Here is a 25,157-nt window from a genome sequence, read left to right on the forward strand (position 1 = left end):
TCCTGCTATTTGGTCAATAATACTCAACACTTTTCCACTACGCTCTATGAGTAAGTACACACAAGTGGGGTCTCTGCAGGGGGCCATAAAGGGGTCTTCACTCATGTCGTAACATCTGCTTGGTCTGTGCGTGCTCTCTGACATGTTATGGTTGATTTCATTTTTGATTGCTAATGTCAGGGGATCTACCAGTTATTACATGTATCGACTTTCATTAGACTATAGGGTTCTGATAGAAGTTAAAAGCATTCCCATACTGAATCTGTGCTTGTAGCTCATCACACATTTATTGATTCAGTCAGTAGATTTCAGTCATACACAGGGCTTCATTACAGATTAATTAATTTTCATGATTACGTTTTAAGGGCATTGTTATAACGTAAAGGGTGCAGTGGTTAGCACAAAGAAGAGGATCCTGGGTTTGATTCCTCTGGGTTTTTCCTCACAAGCTAAAAGTGGATTAGTTCTTAAAGATGTTTCACCTCTAAACCAAGAAGAGGAGACTGGACAACTGGAAACTGGACAACTGAATATGAAAAGAACTACAATACAGTACATAAATGTCCTCCAGGTGTTTTGTATAATTTATGTTCAAAGTTCATATGAATGGAGACAAAATCCGTCATTCCATCCAAAAAGACACATGATGTTATTAAAGATGAAGACAGATGAATGTTTGGGATTTGAAGAACTGTGAAATGATAACGTAACATGAGACAATCCAGCCAACACCTTCTTTAGGATGTTGCAATCATCGCCGGCGTTCTTCCTGACGCTGACCCACAGAAAGAACGGAGACAGGAGAAAATGACAAGCAGCACCAACAGGCTGAGAGGGATTCCCGGAACGTCTCAGAAAGGAGCCACTGGATGAAAAAGTGTGGCAGCTGTAGGGAGAATTTGCAGCTGTGACCTCCTTTCCTCACCCTTGTCCCCTTTCTCTGGATGATCAATCTCTTTATTGTGCAATGCTCTCAGTTACAGTATGATTCCCACGTGTCAGCAGAAAATGCCACTTCCTCTTCCAAAATTCCCCAACTCTCCATTTACTGTTATCATTTCACCTCTATTTTCCATCGACATGATTATTCATACCGCCTACAGCCTTGAGCTCAACTTGAAACCTGTTTTTTTTATTATTTTTTTTGCAGATTTACACACTTTTCCTTTCACATTTACTTTGCACAGTCTCACTTCTGGTTCCATCTCATTTCTTTTCAATACTTTCTTTTGTTTCCAACTGCCTCTCTTTTACATTGTGCCCAGGAAACAAGCGTCTCTCCACCAGGCTTTACAACCACAAAATTGTTGCATGCTAAAAATACAGGAAATTGGTAATTTGCACAATAATTATATCAAACTATGATTTATGGCTTTGTTCATCATTCACCTCATCACATGCCAGGCAATGGAATTAAAAATTCTCTTGATTATTTTATTTGAACAGGGACAAATACAGCTGTAAAAACTCACTCTGTTTTCTCGTCCCTGCATGTCTCCATGTTTCAGGACAGCTAGATTTTAATGTAGCCTAATTGTCTCAACATACGATGGGGATTACATCATTATTCCTCCTCTGACATGTGTTTTCCTCTCCTCAATTGTCCCTCTGCAGCAAAAGCTCACAAGCTCTCAGTTCAAGCTCGGGACAGGATGCACAGCGGCAGCAGTGGATAATGAGAAATGTGCTTCGTATGACCTTCAACAAGAGTTCACATACAGGTGACTGCTTATTTAAGGGAAAGGGAGATAGAAAATCCAGACAGCCTCTTATCAGAAACTGTTTCAACAATTGATTTAATGCTGATTCAATAAAATCCATGCCCCTGCCTCCAATCTATAATAAATAACTGTTTTTAACTGTGTTTAATGGGTTATCTGTTTGTTTGTAGGAGATCACGCCTCCAAAATCTCCAAAATATAGTTTAAGTTTTCATTTCATTAGGGAAATATACTAAAATGGTTTGGATGTAATCCGACACCTTTGCAGCCATTTTCTTCCAGCAGGACCTCGACTCTGTGATCTGCGTCCAAGTTTGGTTCTAAACAAGCCTGTAACACTGCGCAGCGGCGTGTTCCAGCGCTGGAGTATCTCCAGACGGACATGGATTCCTGAGAGGAAGAGACGGAGGTAATTACTGCCGATGAGTTGATGCATCACTTTACATTTCCAGGATCGGGTCCTTAAGAGGAGTGTGCCATCCAAACAAGATCTTTGAGGCCTCCGCTGACATTTCCCTCTATATTCTTATTTTCACAGGATTACATTTAGACATTAATTCAAAATTAAAATGAAGTTTTTAAGAAAAAAAGTACTCATCAGCAATAACAATTGATGTAAATCGTCAGTTATTGTTGAATATTGTGAGACTTGCAGTCACAGTGTCTCATGCCAGCGCGGGAACCAAACAGCAGCTGCTTCTTTTTGCCACGGCGTGTCAACGTTAGCTCCCCCTTAAATGATCACTGAAGTCATTCAGAACAGGTTTGATATTGTCGAGATGAACGATGAATGGTAGAATCCAGCCCTGCCAGCCCAGAACATGTCTAATGCCTCTCAGACTTTCTGTCACACATTAAAAACCCACCTGTTCTTACTCAGAGGGAAAGCATGCCCCTCTGCTGCCGGGACTCGCGGCTCACTCATGATTAATCTACTTTATTACGGTAACAACCTGTGGAGTCTGTGGCGTCTGTGACGCGCTGCGGGCTGTGATTAAACCTGATTGCTGCCTAAAGAAAATTGCATTTGGATGCAAACTACACATCAACAAGTGTCAACAATCATTATTATCTTTAATCTTTCTTATCTGTGTGATAGAATTAAAATCTGATTAAAACTCATCCCTGTGGTGGCATGATTACAATATTATCCAAAGGTATAAACTAATCAATAAGTTTAAAGTCACCCTAATCACTCTACTTGACTTGGCTGACTCGCTGGGATTTATCCAGAAAGCTTTCTGATATACAGAATATTGAGTCCACTTTCACACAGGATTTTAGTGAAAATAAATAATAATAAAGGTGCTTAAAAGGCACTTTCAAGTGGATTTGGGTGCTGATGGAGGATGCGATTGTGGCTGGTAGTCCATTTAAGGGCCGATAATACCATGTGCTCATGAACGGAGGGAGATAAAAGCCAGATTTTATTTTGGGTAAGTGTAACTGAGTCCTTAAACTGCAGCCAGATTTGAAAGCAGCCAGACGGCTTTAACAAAGAAGACAGGGAAAAAAAGGCAGAGAAGTTAGTCTAAGGAATAATTTCAAGAAATCCCCTCGGACATAAAAACGCTCTCCAAACTTTTGCCTGCTGGAGATTGTCCAGACACTGACACCATTGACCTAATTCCTGTAGATCAGTACCAGGACTGTGTCGAGTCTAAAGGCCAACACATTGCACAGCATTAAACCTAAAGTGTTCCTCTACCTCCTGTGCTGCTCAAGTCACGCCAACTGGTAACAATGCAATCAGGACACTGTTTGGGTGTGAATTTGGGCAAATGGGACGGGGAGGGAAACCCTGATAATAAGAAAGTGTCAGAAACCAAGTGTGATCACTGAGGGATCCTGCATAGAGACACACTGGAAGCTCCACACTAAATTCCATGGTGGCTGGCAGCACATGGCATCACCAAATCAACTCGGGCTTGGGGAGCATTTTAAAGAAGGATGACTGATTTTTTTAGTTTCTTCATTTTAAGGCTCATGTGCATATTTGTTCAGCATTTTTTTTAAATGTTAGGGTTTGTTTACTTTTCCCAGCAGATTATGTAAACTGAACGAGTTTGTGTGGTTTTCTTTTTTTATATAAATGTCTCAACTGGTATTTTTACAAACCGGGGGAAGCATTTCCCCAATATGTGCGTAAATGACTTTGTTTTGCACCGTTTTCCTCGCGTCTTGTGAAACTTGCTACGTGGGGTAGGCTAGTCTGTTTCTCCAGTTTTGGACCTCCCTCCATCCAGCTGACATAAGCCACAGATAAATCACTCCCACTGCCTGCTAACCTGCACACTAGGGAGGCTGGCTGCGGAGGAGTTCACTCCGTGGAGAAGGTCGGCGCACGGCACTAAGTAAAAATCCCCCTGGAACCTAAAGATCCGCGTCCCGGGTGAAATTCAATTTGGATCAGGGATCACCTGTAACCGTCCCCTGCACTGTCCAGTGTTTTCCACAGCATGCCCGGCAGCACCGTAGCCAGGGTGCTGCTTGCGCTCTGTATCGGGAGCGCCGTGAACTGCATGCCCAAAGGGACGCACAAGAGTCGGCGACAGGCGCCGCAGCATCACGTCCCATCGATCTCTCAAGGTAAGTTCCGCCTTGCCCCAACTTTTCAGACTTTTAGCTCTGTGCCCAGTAACACTTTTGCCATTTTAGATCCGTGGAAACGATTTATTTTGGCGCAATTTTGGTTTGTAAATGCCACGATTTATATCAAGTTATCGATTTATAATATTAACCTCAGCTCCATCCAAGCAGAGCAACTGAGGGAAGGTCACTGAAGCTCCATCCCACACGCAAACGTTTTGTGTGTGTGTGTGTGTGTGTGTGTGTGTGTGTGTGTGTGTGCGTGCGCGCGCGTGAAGTCATGAAATGTAGACAAAGACCAGGGGAAGCAAGAGAGAGGGAACAGAATATTGTTCTTTAGCAGAGAAATCTTATTTATTATTTCTGTTATTTTACTTTACTTTTCTGATGCTTTACTAAGATAAAATAGTGTATAATTCCAATAAATAGTCATGTTTTATAGCAGATAATCAAGCCAACACCATTTTCCTGTTGTGACATTTGTCTTTCCACTTTGGGAAAAATGGGCATGTCAGCAGGTACAGTGTTTGCGTGGGTGGAGTTTTTAGAGTCACATTTTCCTTTAACTGTGTTTTAGCAGCTCCTGCTGTCACTTTACCTTAGGCCAACCTATTTTCCCCTCTGGTTAGATGGTTGCCTAGAGAATGGCCGCTTCTATGCCGTTAATGACCAGTGGGAGCGGCCGTATTTGGGCAGCATCCTGGTCTGCACATGTCACGGAGTGGCTGGCATCAAATGCAAAAGCAAACCGGAAGGTGAGTTTTGGAATCATCTACCCCGGCAGTCCTTCACAACATATCTCACACTTTGTGTGTTTGATTTCTTTCATAGAAGAAGAAAGATGCTACGACAAGATCAACCAGCAGTCCTATGCTGTGGGAGAAACTTACGAGAGACCCAAAGATGGTATGATCTGGGATTGTACTTGTATCGGCTCTAGCCGGGGAAAGATCAGCTGCACCATTGCCAGTAAGTTTGTTTTTCTTCTGTCGCATTCTCCCGTTTCTCATTAAGTGTTTTTACCTCAGACCACACACTCAAGCTTTACCCACTTCCCACAGAGATGCCAGTAAACTGCTTAATCTCCCAACGTTTGATCAGGAACCAGCTGTTTGTGGTTTGCAGGATGGCTCACTAACGTCAAGAACGTCTGCAAATTAAATGCTTTTTTCCTCCCGTCCGCTTAGACCGCTGTCATGAGGGCGGAGCATCATACAAGATAGGTGACACCTGGAGGAGACCCCATGAAACGGGCGGCTACATGTTGGAGTGTGTCTGCCTGGGGAACGGCAAGGGCGAGTGGACCTGCAAACCAGTCTGTAAGTCAGTCAGACACCTGCTGAGTAACAGCAGAATGAACATCAGTTAAGGGCGTGCCCTGATTCTTCTCGTAGGAAGATTTAGTAAAGCATAAAGAATTGCTATTTTTCATAGAAGCTGTGTGTTTTTCCGTGCAGCCGAGCGTTGTTACGACAACTCAGCTGGAACATCCTACGTCGTGGGGGAGACATGGGAGAAGCCCTATCAGGGATGGATGGTGATGGACTGCACGTGTCTCGGAGAAGGAAGTGGCCGCATCACGTGCACATCCAGAAGTGAGTATCTGAGCCACCATTCTATTATCACGAAGATCCCCATCACTGACCCTGAATTTCTCTTAGACCGTTGCAATGACCAGGATACTTTGACGTCCTACCGCATTGGGGATACTTGGACCAAAACAGACTCCCAGGGCCACCTGCTCCAGTGTCTGTGCACAGGCAACGGCCGAGGGGAGTGGAAGTGCGAGCGACACGCTTCACTTTACACCACTGGCCTGGGTGAGGAATGATAATATCCCCGTTTCTCCATCCTGCTGTCTGAGCTGAGACAAGAATGTAAACCAGAGGCACATGCTATGAGCTGGGAGAGATAAGAGGTGTCAATGTGTCGACGTGAGAAAGACAACTCTCCTAACGGTATCATGAAAATGAAAGGGCAGAAACGAATGCCGGGAAAGTCCTGGAAAGCCTGACATTGTTTAACGACGCAACCTAAATTCCAAAATTCAGACTCATCGATTCTTTGACTGTTGCTGAACATAAAATGTTAAATTTCAGGTACAGGTTCCCGCGTGATCACCAACATTCAGCCTGCAGTCTACCAGCCTTCTGCAACCAACCCTCGCCTGGAGGGCCCATGTCGCACAGAGTCGGGCGTGGGGTACTTCAACGGACAACAGTGGATTAAGACCCAAGGAGCCAATCAGCTGATTTGTACCTGCCTTGGCAATGGCGTCAGCTGTGTACCCTGGGGTAGGAAATCTTCTTCAACCCTTATATATTTAGCAGTTCATTTTGACTGCAACCATTGTTCAAGGCATTGTAAGAGCTAAATTCCAGTGTTTTCCACATGTTCCTTCCCACAGATGGACCGGCTCCAGTCTATGGCGGTAACTCAGACGGTCAGCCCTGCGTGTTTCCCTTCGTTTACAAGGGGAAGACCTACCACTCCTGCACCTCCGCTGGACGCAGCGATGGACAGCTCTGGTGCTCCACCTCCTCAGACTTTGAGACCGACCAAAAATATTCTTTCTGCACAGAGAAGAATGGTGAGCTTTTTTTTTTTACAATTGACATCTGCAATGCTACTTTAAAAATAAAAAAAATAAAAAAATGCTGCACCAGCCAACAGAAAAAGCTGTCTGTGACTACCATTCCTGCAGAATAAATGCTACCTAAAGTGGCTAATATGGTTTTTAAAAAATTAAATATCTTTTTTTTTTGTATCAAAATAAGCCAAGCATCAGCAGGAACTCTTATATGAGCCTGGTCCTGGAGTTGTGTAAGAAGGTTTAACAAACAGTTTTGTTTCCCTACTTACAGTGCTTGTGGTAACACGTGGTGGTAATTCCAATGGAGCTTTGTGTCAGTTCCCATTCATCTATAACGGCCAAAACTACACTGACTGTACTGCAGAAGGACGTAGAGATGGGATGAAATGGTGCGGCACCACAACAAACTATGATGATGAGCAGCGTTTTGGTTTCTGCCCCATGGCTGGTAAGTCAGTCGCATAAAAAAACTTGGAAGAAAATGGAAGTATCTTTTACACATGTTACAGTCTGGCATTGGGGGCCTCTATGGGTTCTCCGAATTTACTGCCCCTGGCTTCTGCTAACTCGATTAGTATGACTAATGTCCTCCTGGATCTCAAATTACCCTAAATATGTTTGTATCTCCACCCAGTCTCTATCAAGGAGTACATGTGATTGTAAGTGTTTATTTTGCATAAACACTATTATCAGATTGATTTTAAAATACACGTAACAGCTGTTCCACCCTTTTAATATATATGTATATCTTAGCCAAATTCTCACTGAAGTCGCTGTTAGATTGTGTGAAATGTTTGATGTTATAAAGGTGCCAATGGGATTTACATGAGTAAGAAAGGAGGCTGAGGCCAGTGAAACAGCAGGGGGTATTTTACACCGAATGAAGGAGTCTTGGAACGGCACCAACATGCAAACACAAAGTATAAAGCCTGGTCATATAGAGGACTGGTGCAGATATCAGATCTGGCTTAGGTGTGTTCATAAATCAGCTTCATGTTGTCAGTTAAAACCCACAAAATGATGTTGGGCATTCAATGTTTATCTTAGTGATCAGACTCTGGGTCGAGCTGGCTGCTACTCATATAACATGTTTATTGCAGGCTTATATTTAGTATGTACATCATCTCAAGAGTGGATTCTTCTTTCTGTAGACAGGCCTTAAAGATTAAAGATGGCAGCAGACTGTAAATCATGGCTGATACCCATCTACAGGACTTTTCGGAGATAGAACTGACTTGGATTCTGTTATCTCACAAGACTTTATCATATCATCTTTTCTTTTAAACAAAGCAGTAAGACCAGCTATTTTAAGATTTCAGGTTTTACTAAAGGGCCCTTGTGCCCTTTAGCTAACATCAGGGTGGTTTGTCAGAGTGCAGCGTGGTCCAGGAGTCAAAACAGCAGGACACCTTTGATACTGATGTTAATGACCTCACATGGGTTGGCAAAACAAACACGGCACTTGAAATGTTAATGGTGGAGTTTAAAGAGCAGTAATTGCCTGCAGCCCCCTGTCCTCCACCTGCGAGGGTCCCGTCGAGAGGCTAATCTTCCATCTGCCTCACGTTTTGGGGGAATGCAGGGCAGCAGCCTCCAGCTGCGGGACGCGACACCTCTGTCAGCCGTTTACATAATTAGATCCATTTTAGCATTTACATAACCAGACCCACGTCGTCATTTACATAATTAGATCTGCTGCGGTCGATTCCTGAGATGTAGAATAAGCTCATCTCTAAAATCCAGCCCAAGATTCCATTTTCACTCTACAGCATTTCTATTTGGTTCATCACAATTATATTTTTCCCAACCAAATCTGTGACACTATGTGCGTATTCATTCCTAATAATTACGTTTCATCTAAGGGATACTGATGTAGACAGAGGTCTGCAGTCAAATAATCACTAACCGCTGGCAGGTGGTGCAGAGGCACGGTCTGGCTCATAAAAACGGACATTTTAAAATAGCGACGCACATGTGTTAAACACATGCGGCCATTTGTGCCGCAGGATGTCTGTTTCTGTCTTTCAATCACGTAAAATCCACTTTTCCACCGGCACAGGTGCTCTGTGGCGCTTGTGTTTACTGCAGAGTTTTGCAGTAATTGTACAGTGGAATCGGCAATTACGTGTGTCCAGGCCCTGTTTACTTTACCAACAAATAACGTACATTTTTGTTTATGTGGTACACTGTGGATTGTTATTAACAGAGATTTGTTCCAGATTTCTCTGCCCAAACACATGCCTGTCTGGTTTTGTTGCATGTAGCCCATGAAGAAGTCTGCACAGCCAGTGAAGGGGTGATGTATCGCGTCGGGGACCAGTGGGACAAGAGGCACGATGTTCTGGGTCACATGATGCGATGCACATGTGTTGGAAATGGTCGTGGAGAGTGGAGCTGCGTGGCTTATTCCCAGCTCAAAGGTACGTGTTCGCGCGCGTGTCTGTGTGTGTGTGTGTGTGTGTGTGTGTGTGTGTGTGTGTGTGCATTGCAGATTAAATTAAATGGAATAATTGACAGCTCTAAAGGTTTCTTCCTGGGTGTGATTGTCATTAGAGAGCAATCTCAGAGACCTTTGAGAGATGAGGTCAAAGGTCATGTGTAGTATAATCACTCATCTGTCAAAGGTCAAATGTGAGCCTGCACACCTGCACAGTAAAGGCAGCGCACGTGTGAAAACAATGATCCCTTCACTCTTCATTCAGATCAGTGTATTGTGGACGGTCTGACCTATGAGGTGAACCAAACCTTCCCCAAACAGCACGAGGAGGGATACATGATGAACTGCACCTGCTTCGGACAGGGGCGTGGCCGCTGGAAATGCGACGCCATCGGTGAGTTTGTGACACCATCACCTGAACATTGCTTACGCTCACCTGCTTGTCTCACAGTTACGGCATTTTTGATGCTTTTTACTGACCTTTAACCCTCAAAACCTTTGTTGTACAGACCAGTGCCAAGAGCCGGAGACGCGGGGCTTCTATCAGATCGGAGAATCTTGGGATAAGGTCATACATGGTATCATGTATAAGTGCATTTGCTATGGCAACGGTATTGGGGAGCTCAGCTGTGAGCCTCAGCAGTCCTACCCTGGTAAGATGAATCTGTGCGCACTGATAAATCAAACATGGCTGATCAGTTAATGGATTTTGTTCTTTTTTAAAAATCAGTGTCATCAAAAGTGCAAACTGTTTGCTTACGTCGCCTTGAAAATGGGGCCCTTGACTTTGATGTGAAACAGACAGAAATGGGAGGGAGGCGTCATTTCCTCTTTTACAGATACACCTCCCACCCTGGGCCTTTGTTCCTCCTCCCATGTGGTACAGCCCCCATGCTGTTGCCACAGCTGTACAAAACACCAAATTGCATGTGGATGTTTGCATACCGCCCCCTTAATACCCACTAAGACAGTCAGCACATCTTACAGGCTTTTTGAACATGCTTCGGTAGATTTTAGTGGACAGTAACACAGTAGTACGAGGGGAGTAAGGTCTATAAGGTCTTATTCTTTGGATAGTGAGGGAATGGAACACGACCAGATGAAATCACACACCTCAGTTTGAACAAGAAATATGCATTTACTTCTGTGAGACTAAGGGTTTTAAGGATTATGTTATGATCATAATGTCCACCTAGCACTGAGTACTGATTGCATAGTGAGACACAGCTTCAGACAAAGTCTTTCTGGAAGTTTCCTTGAGCTAGTGAGACACCGCTATCTCTCATTCAGCTCGACATGGCCTAATTTGCACATATGGGAACTGGATTTTCAAGCTTGTCCAAGGAGCTTGAGCTGGTGTGAACAAGGTTGGGCGAATCAAGCCGTGAGAGTGGAAACAGCAATACTGTTTGACCTTTTTTCACTTATTGGAGCTGAACTTTCTGCTCTGTGTGTGAAGCAGGTTGATTGCGTGGAGAAACAAAATTCGGGGCATGATTCCATCATAAGTGGCTGTAATAGCAACCATCTGCGAGGCTGTTCTCTCTCTCTCTTTCAGCATTGCTAAGACAGCAGCGAGACTCAGCCAGTTTAGGGAATAAAATACCATAAAAGGTAAAAAGTGAACAGGAAAGATTTGTATAAGTCTCAGGCTTAGTGTCCATTGATAGGATCTTCTGATACAAAAGTTGTTGTCTTTCCTGCCATCTGAGTTTTTGTCCCCATGCGTCTGCAGTCTGGTTTAATCTTTGGCGGTGTTTCTTCTGACTCTCAGCGTTACTTCCCCTGTCGACGGTCCTTATCAGCACCCAGCTGAGCATCTGTCTGTATTAAGAATGGATGTTGTGTCTCGGTGCCCAGAGCAAAGGGGATGTTTGTGCGTGCTTGCACCCTCCTGTCGCATATGCACGCAGATGGGTGCGTGTTTGTGCTTGCAGCACATCGACTGCAAGTGTGCATCCGTTTTCCTTTGCATCCCACATCTGATTCTGCGTAACCCTTACCCTCAGCCTGTGGGTCTCTTATAGGCAGTAATTGGTCCCAGATTTTTTTTTGTGTGTGTGTGCGGTTGGTGTATCTGCCTACAACCACTAGTTAGCCGAGCCACTTGCTAAGAAACTTTGATTACAGGTCTGTTATTTAAGAAAAACGGTTAGAAACCTCAGTACTTTATAGAAACTAAAGGCAGCACGGTATATGTCAGCATGGTCAGGAGACTGCACAACATATGCTGTCTGAATAAGATGACTTCTGTCATTCTGGAATACTCAATTAAACCTGAAGATGTCGTGACAGCAAGCTAGCACGGAAACTATTTCATAAGTAGACATCCATGAGTTCAGACTGATTTAGTTTTTTACAGGTGCATAAACATGTAATCAGCTACATGGTTTTTAAGATTAAATTAAAGAATTTACTGTTCCTGTGATATTTGATCTACTGCCATTTTAATCCAATGTTGTTTCTCAGTTAATAGTTCATCCTTGTCCTCTTCTTCATAAGCTTTGAGATCATAATTGTTAGTTGCAGGTTTTGCAAAAGTATAGCTTAAATGCTGCTGTGTCGCAGATGAACTGTGTGTGAACTCCAGTGTAATAAGTCAGTCAAGAGAACATCAGAGGATGGCAGAGACGATGAAATACAGAGTGTTGAAGACCTGAGACTGAAGAGAAGTCTCCTCCTCCAGCTGCTAAATGTGGCCTGGAATTTAACATGGATGTGGCAGATTTTCTTTAACATTCTGTTCCTAAAAACCCTACTTGTCCCTGTTGAGTCAAATCACAAAACAGTCTCCTAATTATGAAATATTTACTGAAAGGCTGGTCAATTAACCGGTGCCGCCACAGAAGAGAATCATGATGGAGGTCTGATCTTCCTCTCTGCTCTCTCGATTGTTCCCTCCACACAGGTGGTCACCGCCCAGTCCAAGTGATCATAACAGAATCTGGCAATCAACCGAACTCTCATCCTATTCAGTGGAACGCCCCGCAGTCCGCCCACATCAATCAGTACATCCTCAAATGGAGAGTGGTCAGTAGAGAAAATGCCTCCAGAATTCTCCACACTCATATGTTTCTGCACAGTAACCGTGATCTTCCAACACATTTTACAGAAAAACACCAAGAGCCTTTGGAAAGAGGTGCTGATCCCCGGACACCTGAACTCCTACACCATCTCTGGCCTGAAGCCAGGCCTCACCTACGAGGGTCAGTTAATAAGCCTTCTTCGATTTGGACGACAAGAGGTCACCCGCTTTGAGTTTACCACCACCTATGGATCATGTAAGTTAACAGACGTTAGTATTATTGGCTGTCATTTTATTCTTAAAATTTCAAAAACAGTCAGGAAAGCTCTTTTTTTGTCAGGCTCATCTCTGATGTCATTCTTAACGAGACGCGGACTCTCTCATTTTCTGTCTCTGCTCCTGCTGCAGTGGCTACAACACAAGGCGAGACCACCCAGCCTCCGCCCGTGGTTGACATCTCGGAGTCAGTGACTGAAATTACCTCCAGCAGCTTTGTCATCTCCTGGGTTTCCGCCTCCGACACGGTTTCTGGATTTAGAGTGGAGTATGAGCTCACTGAGGAGGGACAGGGCACCGGAGAAGCCATCGTGCTGGGTAAATGGAAATGCAATACTATAGTTATTATATAATTGTAGTAGAATGTTTGTCTCCATAGTCAATTTCCATCGCTCCTTTTCAGTCTAAAATATCTGTAAAGTGATTCTGTTAGTTGTAAATTAAACATTCTCTCCTGATAGATCTGCCACGTACAACTACCTCAGTGAATATAAATGAGCTCTTGCCTGGAAGGAAGTACACTGTGAAGGTCTATGAGGTCACAGAGGGCGGAGAAGACAACATCATTCTTAGTACATCACAGACCACCGGTTAGTTGTGATAACGATGGTGCAAAGTCATTGATTTCCCGTCTCCCTACACCTGTCTCCGTGTTTTTGTGTTCTTTGACTCACATCCCATTCCTTCTGTAGCTCCGATGCTCCTTCTGACCACGAAGTGGAAGACGTGGGAGAAACTTCCATTTTGATCAGCTGGGAGAAACCAGTGGCTCCCATCACTGGTGCGCTACATCAACATTTTCAATCAGAGGTGATCACGTGATCTATGGCTAACTACAACCTCTGCCCGCTCCTTGTCCACGCAGGGTATCGCGTCGTCTACACGCCCTCCGTCGAAGGTGAAAGCACGGAGCTGAACCTCTCCTCCATGGCGACATCGGTGACTCTGAGCGACCTCCTTCCCGGGAAGTTGTACAACATCAGCATCTACGCCGTGGAGGATACGCTGGAGAGCGAGCCTGTCTTTGTACAGGTCCACACCGCTGGAGACGCAGTGACAGGTATAAGAGAGATTTGTTTCCAAAAGGACTAGGTTATTTTTTCAAGTACCGTCTTGCCCTTAAATTGATGAGATAACACTTTCGGTTACAGTCTTTGACAAATTATTGGTCTGAAAAATGGACTTTGATGTTATTAAAAGACTCCTCTCTGCAGCAAGCACACCTGTCATTAGTGATCAAAGACTAGGAAAGAACATTATTTCCATTCACACACGGGCTCACACAAAGTTACACACAAAGTTATGAATCCATTTCAATGTTGCCTATTTTATACTGAAATGTGATGTGTTTTAAGTACTGTCAGAGATTTTTTTGAGGGAGCAGTGAAGAACTCAAGCTTACATCCTATTGGTTCACAGTTATGTAAAACCTTACAGTCTGGCAGGTCAAACATTCTTCTTGGCTGTTCAGATGCTGGATGTGTGTGTGCAACGGATGTTTACAGTTGTTGCGTTGGAATACAAATTCCTGACCTAATTTTCATGAAAGCGGCCATTTTTATGGGGCAGATGTACAAATAGACCACATGATACATCAGGCAATACCAACGCTCACCTGGACCAGAGTGCACGTGATATGCTGGCTTAGCTCACAAAATAATGCTTAATTTAGACATATGCATGACAAAACAGTGGCCTACAAAGGGATTTCTGCTGTCATCAAAGCTAAGTGATCACAAATCTATGGAAGATGTGGGTAAATCAGCATTTATCTGATTCATGGTCATATCGTGATTGTCCGTGGCCTGATCAAGCACTGAAAGTTGGAGTTACTCCGCCTGCATCAAAGCAACAGGCTGTTGCTGTTGTTGCTGTTGCCTCTTAGTTAATATCTTGGTAAATTTTATGTTATTAAAGCGTCTGTCCTTATTTCAAACAGCTGCATGCAGGCTATTCCAACCTTTTATAGACAGAACATTTGTCAATTAAATATCTGTAAATCTCTTGTAAATCTCTGATGTATTTCATGTAATGAAAGGAATGCTAGCCAGACATTGATGCATTTGCTCCAAGACACAACTAACTGCAGTAATGTGGGGTTTTATACATATATTTTAATGTTTTCCAACTGTTTTCCACAGAGGAGGTGGTGTCCCCAACAGACCTTCAGTTCTTTGAGATCTCAGATAAGAAAATTGTCCTGACCTGGTCAGGCCCGTCTGGAGATGTCTCAGGTTACCGGGTTACCGTTTTGCCCCTCGATGAGTCCGGCTCTCTGCAGAGACAGATGACGCTGCCCATCAGCCAAAATTCCTACATGGAAGTGTCACACTTGGAGCCTGGAACGCTGTATCGCTTCAACATCTACACCATCCGCAACGGAGAGGAAAGTTTACCACTTATTGGGGAACAAACCACAAGTGAGTGCAAGAATCAGTCCTGTGGAAATCTGAAAACAAGCTCATGTGACATATATGAGAAGTTCACACAGTATTTCTCTCTAAACATTGCTTATGTCTGATGTTGGTTTTGGAATCTCTCTTCCCAGAGCCTGACGCGCCCACAGATATCCACTTTGCCAACATCACCGAGGACAGAGCTGTGATGATATGGTTTGCTCCTCGTGCAAAAATTACCGGCTACCGACTCTTCCTAACCGTGGACGGCACAACCCCCCTGCAGCTGCGTCTGCCCTCCCGCCTCACTCAGTACACCCTGCTCAACCTGAAGCCTGACACGGTGTACACTGCCACTCTACATGCAGAGCAAGACAACATACTGAGTAAAGGAGAAACTGCTCAGTTTACCACCAGTGAGTTTAAATGTTGCATCAAAAGAGCAGAAGATCATTGACATAACAGGGAATTTGACTGATCAGACCACGGTGGAATGTGCGTTTGCAGATCCACCTATGGGAAACGCTCCTCATTTCAGTACTGATGTGACCGACACCTCCATTGTAATTTCCTGGATTCCTGTTCCCCACATCGGATACAAGGTACGTCTGCTACAAACCCATAACCAGACGCAGGCGTGGAGCTTTCTCGCTGCACTGTCCTGTAGTTCCATTAATTTCCTGTGGAAAAAAAACATTTATTTTTCTTTTAGTCCCATCAGAATCGAGCAGAACTCACAGATCATTTGTACACTAACATCTGAGATGCGAAGCTTCCACTGGCCCACATTTTCTTGGGAAAATAGTAACCTCTGTGCTCTCTGACCCCCCGGTCCTCTTTCCTCTCTGACTTTTTGAACTTTTCTTTCAGTTGACAGTGCGCCCCAGTCAGGGTGGGGAAGCCCCCAGAGACATGACCTCTGAATCAGGAAGTATTTACATTTCCGGTCTCACTCCAGGAGTTGAATACACCTACAGTGTTCAGCCTGTCATCAATGGCCATGAGCAGGGAACCCCAATCACCCGCCGCGTTGTCACACGTTAGTAAAATTGAATAAAGTATTTAAATGCTTTATTAAAATAATTGCTGTTTTGCTTTTATTCAGCGTATTTTGGTGCTTTTATTCAGTGTATTTTGTTCTCAATTTCAATTTTTTTGTGCTTCTCCAGCTCTTTCTCCTCCCACGGACCTCGTTCTGGAGTCCAACCCTGACACTGGAGAACTCATCGTCCAGTGGAACGGAGCTCCCAGTACAGGTACGCTCGAATACCCACAGGTGAATAAGATATTACTCCAAACTTTATGCTGTAATCAAAAAGGGTACCCAGTACTGAACCATGAGGAACCCCTTTTGGTACTCTAATTTAACTAAAAATTCCAGTTCAGCCTTCATTATTTCTGCGTTCTGACTGTCGCCCTCCCAGACATCACTGGTTACAAAGTGACGTGCACTCCGACTAATGGGCAAGATGGAAACAGTGTGGAGGAATTTGTGGAGGCCGGCCAGAACTCCTGCACTTTAGACAACCTCATTCCAGGTGTTGAGTACAACGTCAGTGTTGTGACTGTTAAAGATGACATGGAGAGCACGCCTGTGTCCACCATTGTTAAACCCGGTGAGTAGAGTATAAGAACTCAGGAAGCATTTTCATTCAAAAATGGCTACATTTCTTTTGTCTCCTCACTTTGTCTTGCTGAAATAACAAATGCACATTAATGAAACTGGCACAACAATCCTCTGTTAGCATTGCTGCTAACATTTACAATATTCCCTTCATATATTTTAAGATTAATTGAAGAAGATGCTTCATTAGACAGTTGAAACATCACCATATAGTAATATATATATATAAAAGAAACCAGTCTTCCATCAGCTCTTCAGCTGGTGAGATATGTTAAATATCTCATCTGAATGGAAGGACGCAGTCGTTCCTCACATTGACCGATTTCCTCTTTCTGGCTCCTCTGTCCAACCCCACCCTTTTCCACATCTTTGTTGTTTGTTTTGGTGTTGCCCCTGTCTCTCTCTCTCTCTCTGCACTTTGCCCCACCTATCCAGATGTCCCCAAGCTGACGGATGTCACCTTCCAGGATGTGAGCGACACGACCATCAGTCTAAGCTGGTCCCCGTTTAACACCACCGCCATCACCGGCTACAGGATCACGGTGATGGCAGCGGGGGAGAGCGTTCCAATTTTTGAGGATTTTGTCCTGCCAACCACTGGTAAATACACAGTTTATGGGCTGGAGCCTGGCATCGACTATGACATCACTGTGATTACTGTGACTGAAAACGGCGAGAGTGAGCCCACCACCATCACCCAGCAGACCTGTAAGTCAGTTTTGAGTGTGTGTACGTCATGAATGCATTTGCATTGCACACATCACTTTTAAGACACTATTTTAGAGGGTTTTTAACCTTCTGTTTCCTATATTTACCTCTTCACAATTTCATAAGCATTTTAAACACTTTTTATGAGTCACACTCTCCTTTTTTCTTTGTTACATTAGCTGTTCCTGCTCCAACTGATCTGCGTTTTGGCCTAGTCGGCTCAGACACCATGGAAGTGACTTGGAACTCTCCCCGCGTTCCCAACCATGCTGACATCAACGCTTTCCTCGTCAGGTAGAAAAACATCACATTTATGAAGCTTTGTGATATTTATAACTCAAATAAACAATGATCCAATGTTCCATCATTGTGCAGATATCATCCCATTGATGACGAAGATGACATGACAGAAATCAGCGTAACCGATGGCAGCAACAAAGGGGTTCTAAGGAGTGAGTGCTAGAAAATCCAGAAATGCAGAACCACACACAGACAAACTCATTTACATTTGCTTTTTCTTCTTCTCTGCACAGACCTCCTGCCTAATACCGAGTATCTGGTGAGCGTTGTGTGTGTTTATGAGCAGAGGGAGAGCTCGCCTGTTGTCGGCACCCAGAAAACTGGTGAATCTCTCTATATCTCTTAAATTTAAAAGGGCAAATTTCTTTTCCAGTCAAAGAATGCAAATCAATAATTGTTTTTCTTTGAAAACCTCCTCCAGCTCTGGACTCACCAGTCGATCTGCGTTTCTCTGAGATTTTCACCAACTCCTTCACCATCCACTGGCTCGCTCCCCAGAGCAAAATCACCGGCTACCGCATTCGCTACCAGATGGTGAGCGGCGGCCGGTCCAAGGATGAGAGGCTGCCCCCCTCCAGGAACCACTTCACTCTGACTGGGCTCAATCCGGACACCGAATACCTGGTCAGCATTTATGCTGTGAGCCGCACGGAGGAGAGCCTGCCGCTCGCTGGAGTTCAGAAGACAAGTGGGAAAACAAATTCCACATTCTCCATCATTTTTTCCTCACATTATCAAGATGTCACTTATATTTGGTTTCCCCGTCCCCCACCCCCACAGTCTCTGATGCTCCCACAGACCTGGAAGTGCTTGACTCCACCCCCACCAGCATCACCGTCCGCTGGGACGCCCCACCTGTCACCGTGCGCTACTACAGGATCACTCACGGAGAGACAGGTGAGGTTGTAGCAAATGCTTTCAGATGCATCATTTCATGCTTTGAACATTTTGACAATTTGCTTTTATATCCGAATTTGCCCAGGAGGCCACAGTAACCCCAAAGAGTTCACAGTTCCTGGATCTCAATCTACTGCAACAATCAATAATCTGAAGCCTGGCACTAATTACACTATCACCGTCTTTGCTGTGACCGGCAGAGGAGACAGTCCTGCATCCAGCACGGCGATCTACGTCACGCACAAGACAAGTACGACCACGTGCGCATGCACAAAGTGGAAAACTGATGTTGATTGTTTCCAGTACCAATTTCCTCCCCTCCGTCTTCTCATCCTGCTCTCTTAGGTGTCAACTCTCCCTCCGAAATGGAGGTGATGACAGTAAAAGACAACAGCGTGACGGTGAGATGGAGCCCTGCTCAGGGCCCAATCAAGGGGTACAGAGTGACCGGGGTCCCCAGAGATGGTGAGGGGACCTCCTTCACAGAGGTGGTGGCTCCAGGTATGGAAGTTAAACTTGAGACACTTGTAGTAGTTCATTATAACTTTAACACTTTAGTTGTCAGTGTAGCAAAATCAAAACTGTGTGTTGTCCTACTCTGTTACAGACCAGACAGAATTTACTTTCTCTGGACTGATGCCCACCGTCGAGTACGTTTTGAGTGTGCACGCTCTTGGAGAAGATGGAGAGAGCTCTCCTGTTGTGGTGAATGCTTTAACACGTACGTTTGTTTGTTGTTGTTTCAACATGACCCTCTGGGAAAGTTTTCCACCTTGCTCCAACCTTCTGACATTTTTACTCCACCTTTAGATGTGGACCACCCCAAGAACCTGACCTTCTCTGAAATTGATTCCACCTCCATGCAAATCACGTGGTACAGCCCCGAGGGAGTTGTCACATCTTACCGGGTTTTGTATTCGAGCCCAGAGGAAGGCGAGAGAGAGCTGCTGCCTGCGCCAAGAGGAGACGCCGAGTCGGCGATAATCTATGGCCTGCAGCCCGGCACCGAGTACACCATCAAGGTCATTGCACTGCATGATGACACAGCCAGTACACCGCTGGTGGGGACACAAGCTACAGGTATGGGACCAGGACGAGCTAGGATGTAGTGATCAATATAAACATTAAACATTCTGAGTGTCTCACCTTTTTATTCCCTCTCCCCCAGCCATCTCCCCACCCATCAACCTCCAGTTCTCCCTGGTTGGTCCCACCTCCTTCACCATTCACTGGACCATGCCGGGTCAGGAAAATCATGTGACTGGTCTAAAGGGCCTCACGGGATACCGCGTGGTGGTGAACCCCAAAAACAAGAGCGGTCCTACCAAAGAGATTAACTTGTCCCCTGACTCCACGCGGGCACACATCTCTGGACTTATGGTGAGTCACCTGATCCTCAATTCTGAACTCTGTAAATTAGTTTTGTCAAGCTAACAGTAAACAGCAGTAATGGCGCCATAGAAAAGAAAAAAAAAAGATCTTCTGCACATAGATTTTTACTTTACATAATTATTGCCTGACATGGAAAGATGAGAAGAACTGCAGAGGCAGATTTATAGCTGCTTGGATGTTAAATGGCAATAGCTGATTATAGACGCAGCTATGACATTAAATTATATGGAAATATGAATACATAACTAAATAAATGACTGTTTTCTCTTTGATTTTTTTTCTGTTGCTTAGGTTGCAACTACCTATGAAGTTCGCCTTTATGCCTTGAAGAATTCTCTGACCAGCAGAGCCGTCCAAGGAGAGGTTACCACACAAGACAGTGAGTCTCTTTGGATTTTAAAACAAAAAACACACTCAGAAACAGATGCAGCTAAAACCAACTGGAGACGTTGGTAATGCTGTGAAAACATTCCTTTCTCATTCCTTTCTCACCCTCAAATTTCTATATTAACTTCAAGATATCAGCCCTCCTCGCCGTGTGCGCATTTCCGACGTGAATGACTCGGCCATCACTCTGACGTGGCGCTCCAAGACAGAAACCATCTCTGGCTTCCTGATCGAAGCCACGCCCACATCCTCGTCCACGGGCTACATACCCATTCAGAGGACCATCGAACCCAGCTTGCGTTCATATGCTATTACAGGTAAACATAAATAGGAAGGCAGAAAAAAGACAGCAAAAATCACGACGCTGACTCTGAGTTGTAATTTCAGGTCTGGAGCCAGGCACCACGTACAAGATCAACATCTACACGCTGAAAGGGAACGGACGCAGTGCACCTTTCACACTCACTGCCACGACAGGTGAGCGATAAACACCAGTGAATTTGCAGTGACACAATCAAGTACTTTTTGGTCTGTTAAAAAGAAAACAAGCTGATATCAAAGGTAGTTTATCACAATTATTTTTAAACATATTTTATTCAGTTTCATGCTATAAACGTGAATGCAACATGTATTGTTAAAACCTACTTTTTTGTGCGTCTCTTCCAGCCAAGCCTTTAGTCATCCCACCCACCAATATCCACTTCACCTCCCTGAACCCCAACAGCATCTCCTTCACCTGGGAGCCGTCACGCAGTCCAGGTGTTACTGGCTATTATGTCACCTATGAAGAGGCAGGGGGTGTGCCTCAGGAGTTTGTCCCCAGACCACACGCAACTCAGACCTATGCCATTATCAACGGTGGGTGTGGCATTTGTGACCTGTGTTTATGGACAATGGCACATGTGCAATAAGACATGCGTAAGACGTTTGTTGTGTTTGGTCGCAGGTCTGAAACCAGGAACAGAGTATGTCATTAAGATCGTCGCCTTACAAAACGCTCTGAGGAGTATTGCCCTCGTGGGAAAAGCCAGAACACGTAAGTACACTTAGTCCCACCAGCATGACCGGCTCCTTTTAATCTGTACCGCCCCCTGCTGGTTATCTATGACCACTGCCATAATAAATAAATAAGATTAGAAGCCCATAACATCAACATTTTTACATTTGCAGCCTAATACTGTGTGAATCCACCAGTCTTATGTATATCTTTACTTGTTTGATTGCATCATAAAACAATTAATCAGAAAAAATGTATATTAATTGCACAGTTTTTGCTTATTCAGAACCAATTACAGATGGACAGCTGTTGACGCCTGAGCTGCCGCAACTTCCAGTCCCTCATCGACCCAGCACTGACATTTTGGATGTTCCAGAATCTTTCACTGACAAAATGTAAGACCCTGTTTAATTCATCCATCAATTTTCTTATGACTTATTTTTACATTTATACTCACTGATTCCCCCCTGTATTCAGTTTTGACTCCAACCACGTTCATTTTGCTGGAACGAGTGGCCAGAATCGTCCAGGGCAGCAGGGTCAGCACATCTACACAGAGTTCCAGAACCTTGGTCCTAATAATGGACTTTATGGTCCCTTCGGTGGACCCAAAGAAGGCCAGAGGCCGACTCTCAAAGAACCACTTGTTTATATTCCTGTAGCAGGCCCTGATGGAAACAGAGTTCCCTTGGTCAAGGTGTGTGAGGGGTCTCTAACTTAGCCACTTGTGATTGATTTGATTGATGACATTATTTTTCTGGTTCAAACCCACAGGTGAGCGATGGTCCTCTCTCAGGTGTGGTGTTTGATTTCCCCAACAACGAAACAGAGATTCCTCAAGAAGCTCAGACTATCACCACCATCTCCTGGAAGCCCTTTCCTCAGACGCTGGAGTATGAAGTGTCCTGTAACCCGATCACACACCTGGGGGAGCAGGGCTTCCAGGTACACACAGACAACCACACACCTACTCGCATTTTCCATTGAAGCTATTAGAACCATTCATTCTTTTGTTACTTCTCCATGTAGATGCGTCTCCCTGGAACATCAAACAGTGCCACGCTGATTGGACTAACATCTGGAGCTTCCTATAATGTGGTCGTAGAAGCTATGACAGATGGAGCTAAAGAGAAGGTTTTGGAGGAAGTCGTGACTGTTGGGAACGCTGGTACAGTTGTCCTGCTTTGATGACTTTGTATCACATAAATAGTAATTATATAAAGTCACTGAATTGCTATTTAGTCTTATTTACACATGCTTCGGTTTTCTCTCCTGCAGTTCCAGGCGACATCCCCATTACCCCAAACAGGGACGTGTGTTACGACACATTTACACAGACCTACCACGAGGTGGGCTCAGAGTGGGAGCGCATGTCTGAGACGGGCTTCAAACTGTGGTGCCGCTGTCTGGGCTTGGGCAGTGGTCATTTTAGGTGTGATTCATCCAGTGAGTGGCCTAACCCAGCATGCTTTGCAAACACAACATGGAATCAGCAAACAATTCTATGTGATTTCAGAGTATATTTAGAATGGATATACTGTTAATTACATATGAATCTATGTAATTTGATCTGACAACGCCAGGCTGCCTGTGTTGCTCTGCTTCCTGTAACAAAATCAAAGGAAGAGCAATGTAATCTAAGCTAAGCTAACAGACCAGACTCAGTTAAATGTATTGTCTATATACTTCAGCTAACATGACAATACCATAAACTGAGCATCGGTTCACCTTAATTCTGTAGTCATTTGACTGTCTGTGCTCCTCATATTCGACTGGGAACAGGCGACATACACTCTACTCTCATTGCAACCATGAAAGCGCCGATCCAAATATCCACCTTTCATTCCCATAAATCTGTCTCTTTTGTGCATCTCCCTTAGAGTGGTGTCACGACAGTGGTAATAATTACCGTATTGGTGAGAAGTGGGACCGCCATGCTGAGAATGGTCACATGATGAGCTGCACCTGTCTGGGCAACGGAAAGGGAGAGTTCAAGTGTGAACCCCGTAAGTACGGAGCATCAAATTGAAAAGCCAACATTCATTTGCTGCCTGTACATCAATTCAGAGGGTCAGAATGGACACATAGCGTGATCGAGTTATTTAAAGGTGAATTTTGAAATAATGTGTATTTGATCTTTAACATATCCAGATGAGTCCACATGTTACGATGATGGAAAAATGTACAAGGTGGGAAACCAGTGGCAGAAGGAATATCTGGGTGCCATCTGTACCTGTACTTGCCATGGTGGACAGCAGGTGTGTTAGCGTGTGTGCTGGTTCTGTCGGTGTTTGTACCCCTGCAGCCAGATGTGTATTCCAATGTGTGACTGTTATATTTTTGTTTCCAAACTTAGGGCTGGCGCTGCGAGAACTGTAAAAGGCCAGGATCGACGGACGTCAACGCTGATGTCCTCCATCCTGTACCATCAGATGCCTTCGATAGATACAGAGAAAATGCTCTGCGTAAACTGGTCAGTTCATGTAACATTTAAACCACCAATCAGAGCTGCTTGAGTGCTTTTACCCACAATGCTCTCCTCTCGTCACATCTTTTCACATGGGCTTTTCAGAACATCCACTGTCCGATCGAATGTTTGAGGCCGGAGCTGCTGGCCGACGTCCTCAACGCCTCGGATTAAAGAAGAACTTGAACGATAAGGAACGAAGAAGTGCGACTTCTCACAGTGCCGCTACCAGCGAGGAAAACCTCCATCACGCTGCATCTGCAAGGGTTCCCCCTCGCCCAACGTTTGCCTGCACAAACATCTGTTAAAACAAAGTCTGCTCTCAATTAAAGATAATCATGTTTTTCCCTGGTGATTACTTTTTGACATCCGTTTGTCAGAGCACAAGTCCTGCTGCCTTTCATCTTAAATCTGCCCACATCACAAACCACACGCATTATTGTTGTGTATTTTCTGTTGTTGCGTTGTGACCTTCTGCTCAAACATTCCATCCTCCCGTGTTGCACGAAACACGCCACTTCATGGTTCTCAGATTTTGTGTAATATCATTTTGTGTTTATAATTGTCAACACATTTCTTGTATTTCTCAAGTCTGTATTTGAACCAGACTCAGATCAAAGTGTGTCGCAAGCAGAAATCAAAGCCATTGTGTCCTTGGGCTTCTATAGCTTCTAGTAATTTAAGACATCATTATGTGCAATGAAGAGGATTACAGTTTTCAAAGTCATGCAAAACTCTTCGACATTCTGTCTCTGTGTTTATGCTCCTCTTCTGGAGTAGAACATCACAACTTTGCATTTTTTTTAGAAAACAGCAAACTTTTATTTTTAAAAAAGGAAAAAAAGAAAGAGCACTGTTAGTTTAGAGTTGTGTGTTAAAATGCTGCCTTGCTGTTACAGCAGGGGCTCCCGAAGTCACCACATACATCACATTCTTTCATCTGTATTTTTTTAAGAACCTAGTGCCTTTATGATGCAAAAGCTGACTGAACCAAAACGAACACGACTGAATCGTCATTCATTTTCAACGGAAATACACGTTAATTACATACGTGTTCGTATTTTTTTATTCTTTTTATTTATCCCTTTTTATCCAGGCATTTTTTGTTCAAAGCTTTTTTGGGGTGTACACTTTTTGATTGACTAGTTTGTTTTTTTATATTGTTGGTTTTAAAATCTGAACTACTGTGGACTGAATCTTTTTAATAAACAAAAAGCCACCTGTAATGGTTTTGGTGAGTTTTCTTGAATATGTCAGAATAAACCTTTAAACTATTGAGACACGACTCGGAATTCATGCCACAGACATATTGTGTGTGTGTGTGCGCGCGCGCGCGCGCGCGCGTGTG

At 44.2% G+C, this 25,157-nt stretch overlaps 1 protein-coding gene across 1 annotated transcript; it reads left to right on the forward strand.

Moving 5' to 3' along the window:
• Nucleotides 1–4,000: 4,000 nt before the first annotated feature.
• fn1a (fibronectin 1a) lies at nt 4,001–25,035 on the forward strand. The gene is made up of 49 exons (XM_057037535.1): nt 4,001–4,310; nt 4,940–5,065; nt 5,142–5,279; nt 5,498–5,629; nt 5,768–5,905; nt 5,972–6,130; nt 6,410–6,604; nt 6,718–6,900; nt 7,175–7,351; nt 9,168–9,323; nt 9,606–9,734; nt 9,850–9,993; nt 12,249–12,370; nt 12,453–12,621; nt 12,774–12,959; nt 13,103–13,235; nt 13,334–13,422; nt 13,507–13,701; nt 14,783–15,061; nt 15,190–15,453; nt 15,545–15,639; nt 15,908–16,076; nt 16,207–16,293; nt 16,462–16,653; nt 17,097–17,369; nt 17,549–17,663; nt 17,745–17,821; nt 17,903–17,992; nt 18,091–18,357; nt 18,450–18,566; nt 18,652–18,816; nt 18,912–19,067; nt 19,174–19,287; nt 19,377–19,646; nt 19,735–19,946; nt 20,250–20,337; nt 20,477–20,662; nt 20,733–20,822; nt 21,012–21,203; nt 21,292–21,381; nt 21,629–21,737; nt 21,820–22,039; nt 22,117–22,287; nt 22,372–22,510; nt 22,621–22,788; nt 23,223–23,348; nt 23,494–23,600; nt 23,699–23,815; nt 23,915–25,035. The coding sequence occupies exons 1-49, from the start codon at nt 4,181–4,183 to the stop codon at nt 23,981–23,983; spliced, it is 7,515 nt and encodes a 2,504-aa protein (XP_056893515.1). The 5' UTR covers nt 4,001–4,180; the 3' UTR covers nt 23,984–25,035.
• The last annotated feature ends 122 nt before the right edge of the window (nt 25,036–25,157 follow it).

Source organism: Takifugu flavidus, chromosome 1 (assembly GCF_003711565.1).
Source record: "Takifugu flavidus isolate HTHZ2018 chromosome 1, ASM371156v2, whole genome shotgun sequence".
NCBI lineage: Eukaryota > Metazoa > Chordata > Actinopteri > Tetraodontiformes > Tetraodontidae > Takifugu > Takifugu flavidus.

Bases quoted from the DNA above. Each gene is read 5' to 3' on its own strand.
- fn1a (XM_057037535.1), top strand. From the start codon at position 4,181: ATGCCCGGCAGCACCGTAGCCAGGGTGCTGCTTGCGCTCTGTATCGGG. The intron at 4,311-4,939 runs GTAAGTTCCGCC...CCCTCTGGTTAG, and splicing joins CGTCCCATCGATCTCTCAAG to ATGGTTGCCTAGAGAATGGC. The intron at 19,068-19,173 runs GTATGGAAGTTA...ACTCTGTTACAG, and splicing joins CACAGAGGTGGTGGCTCCAG to ACCAGACAGAATTTACTTTC.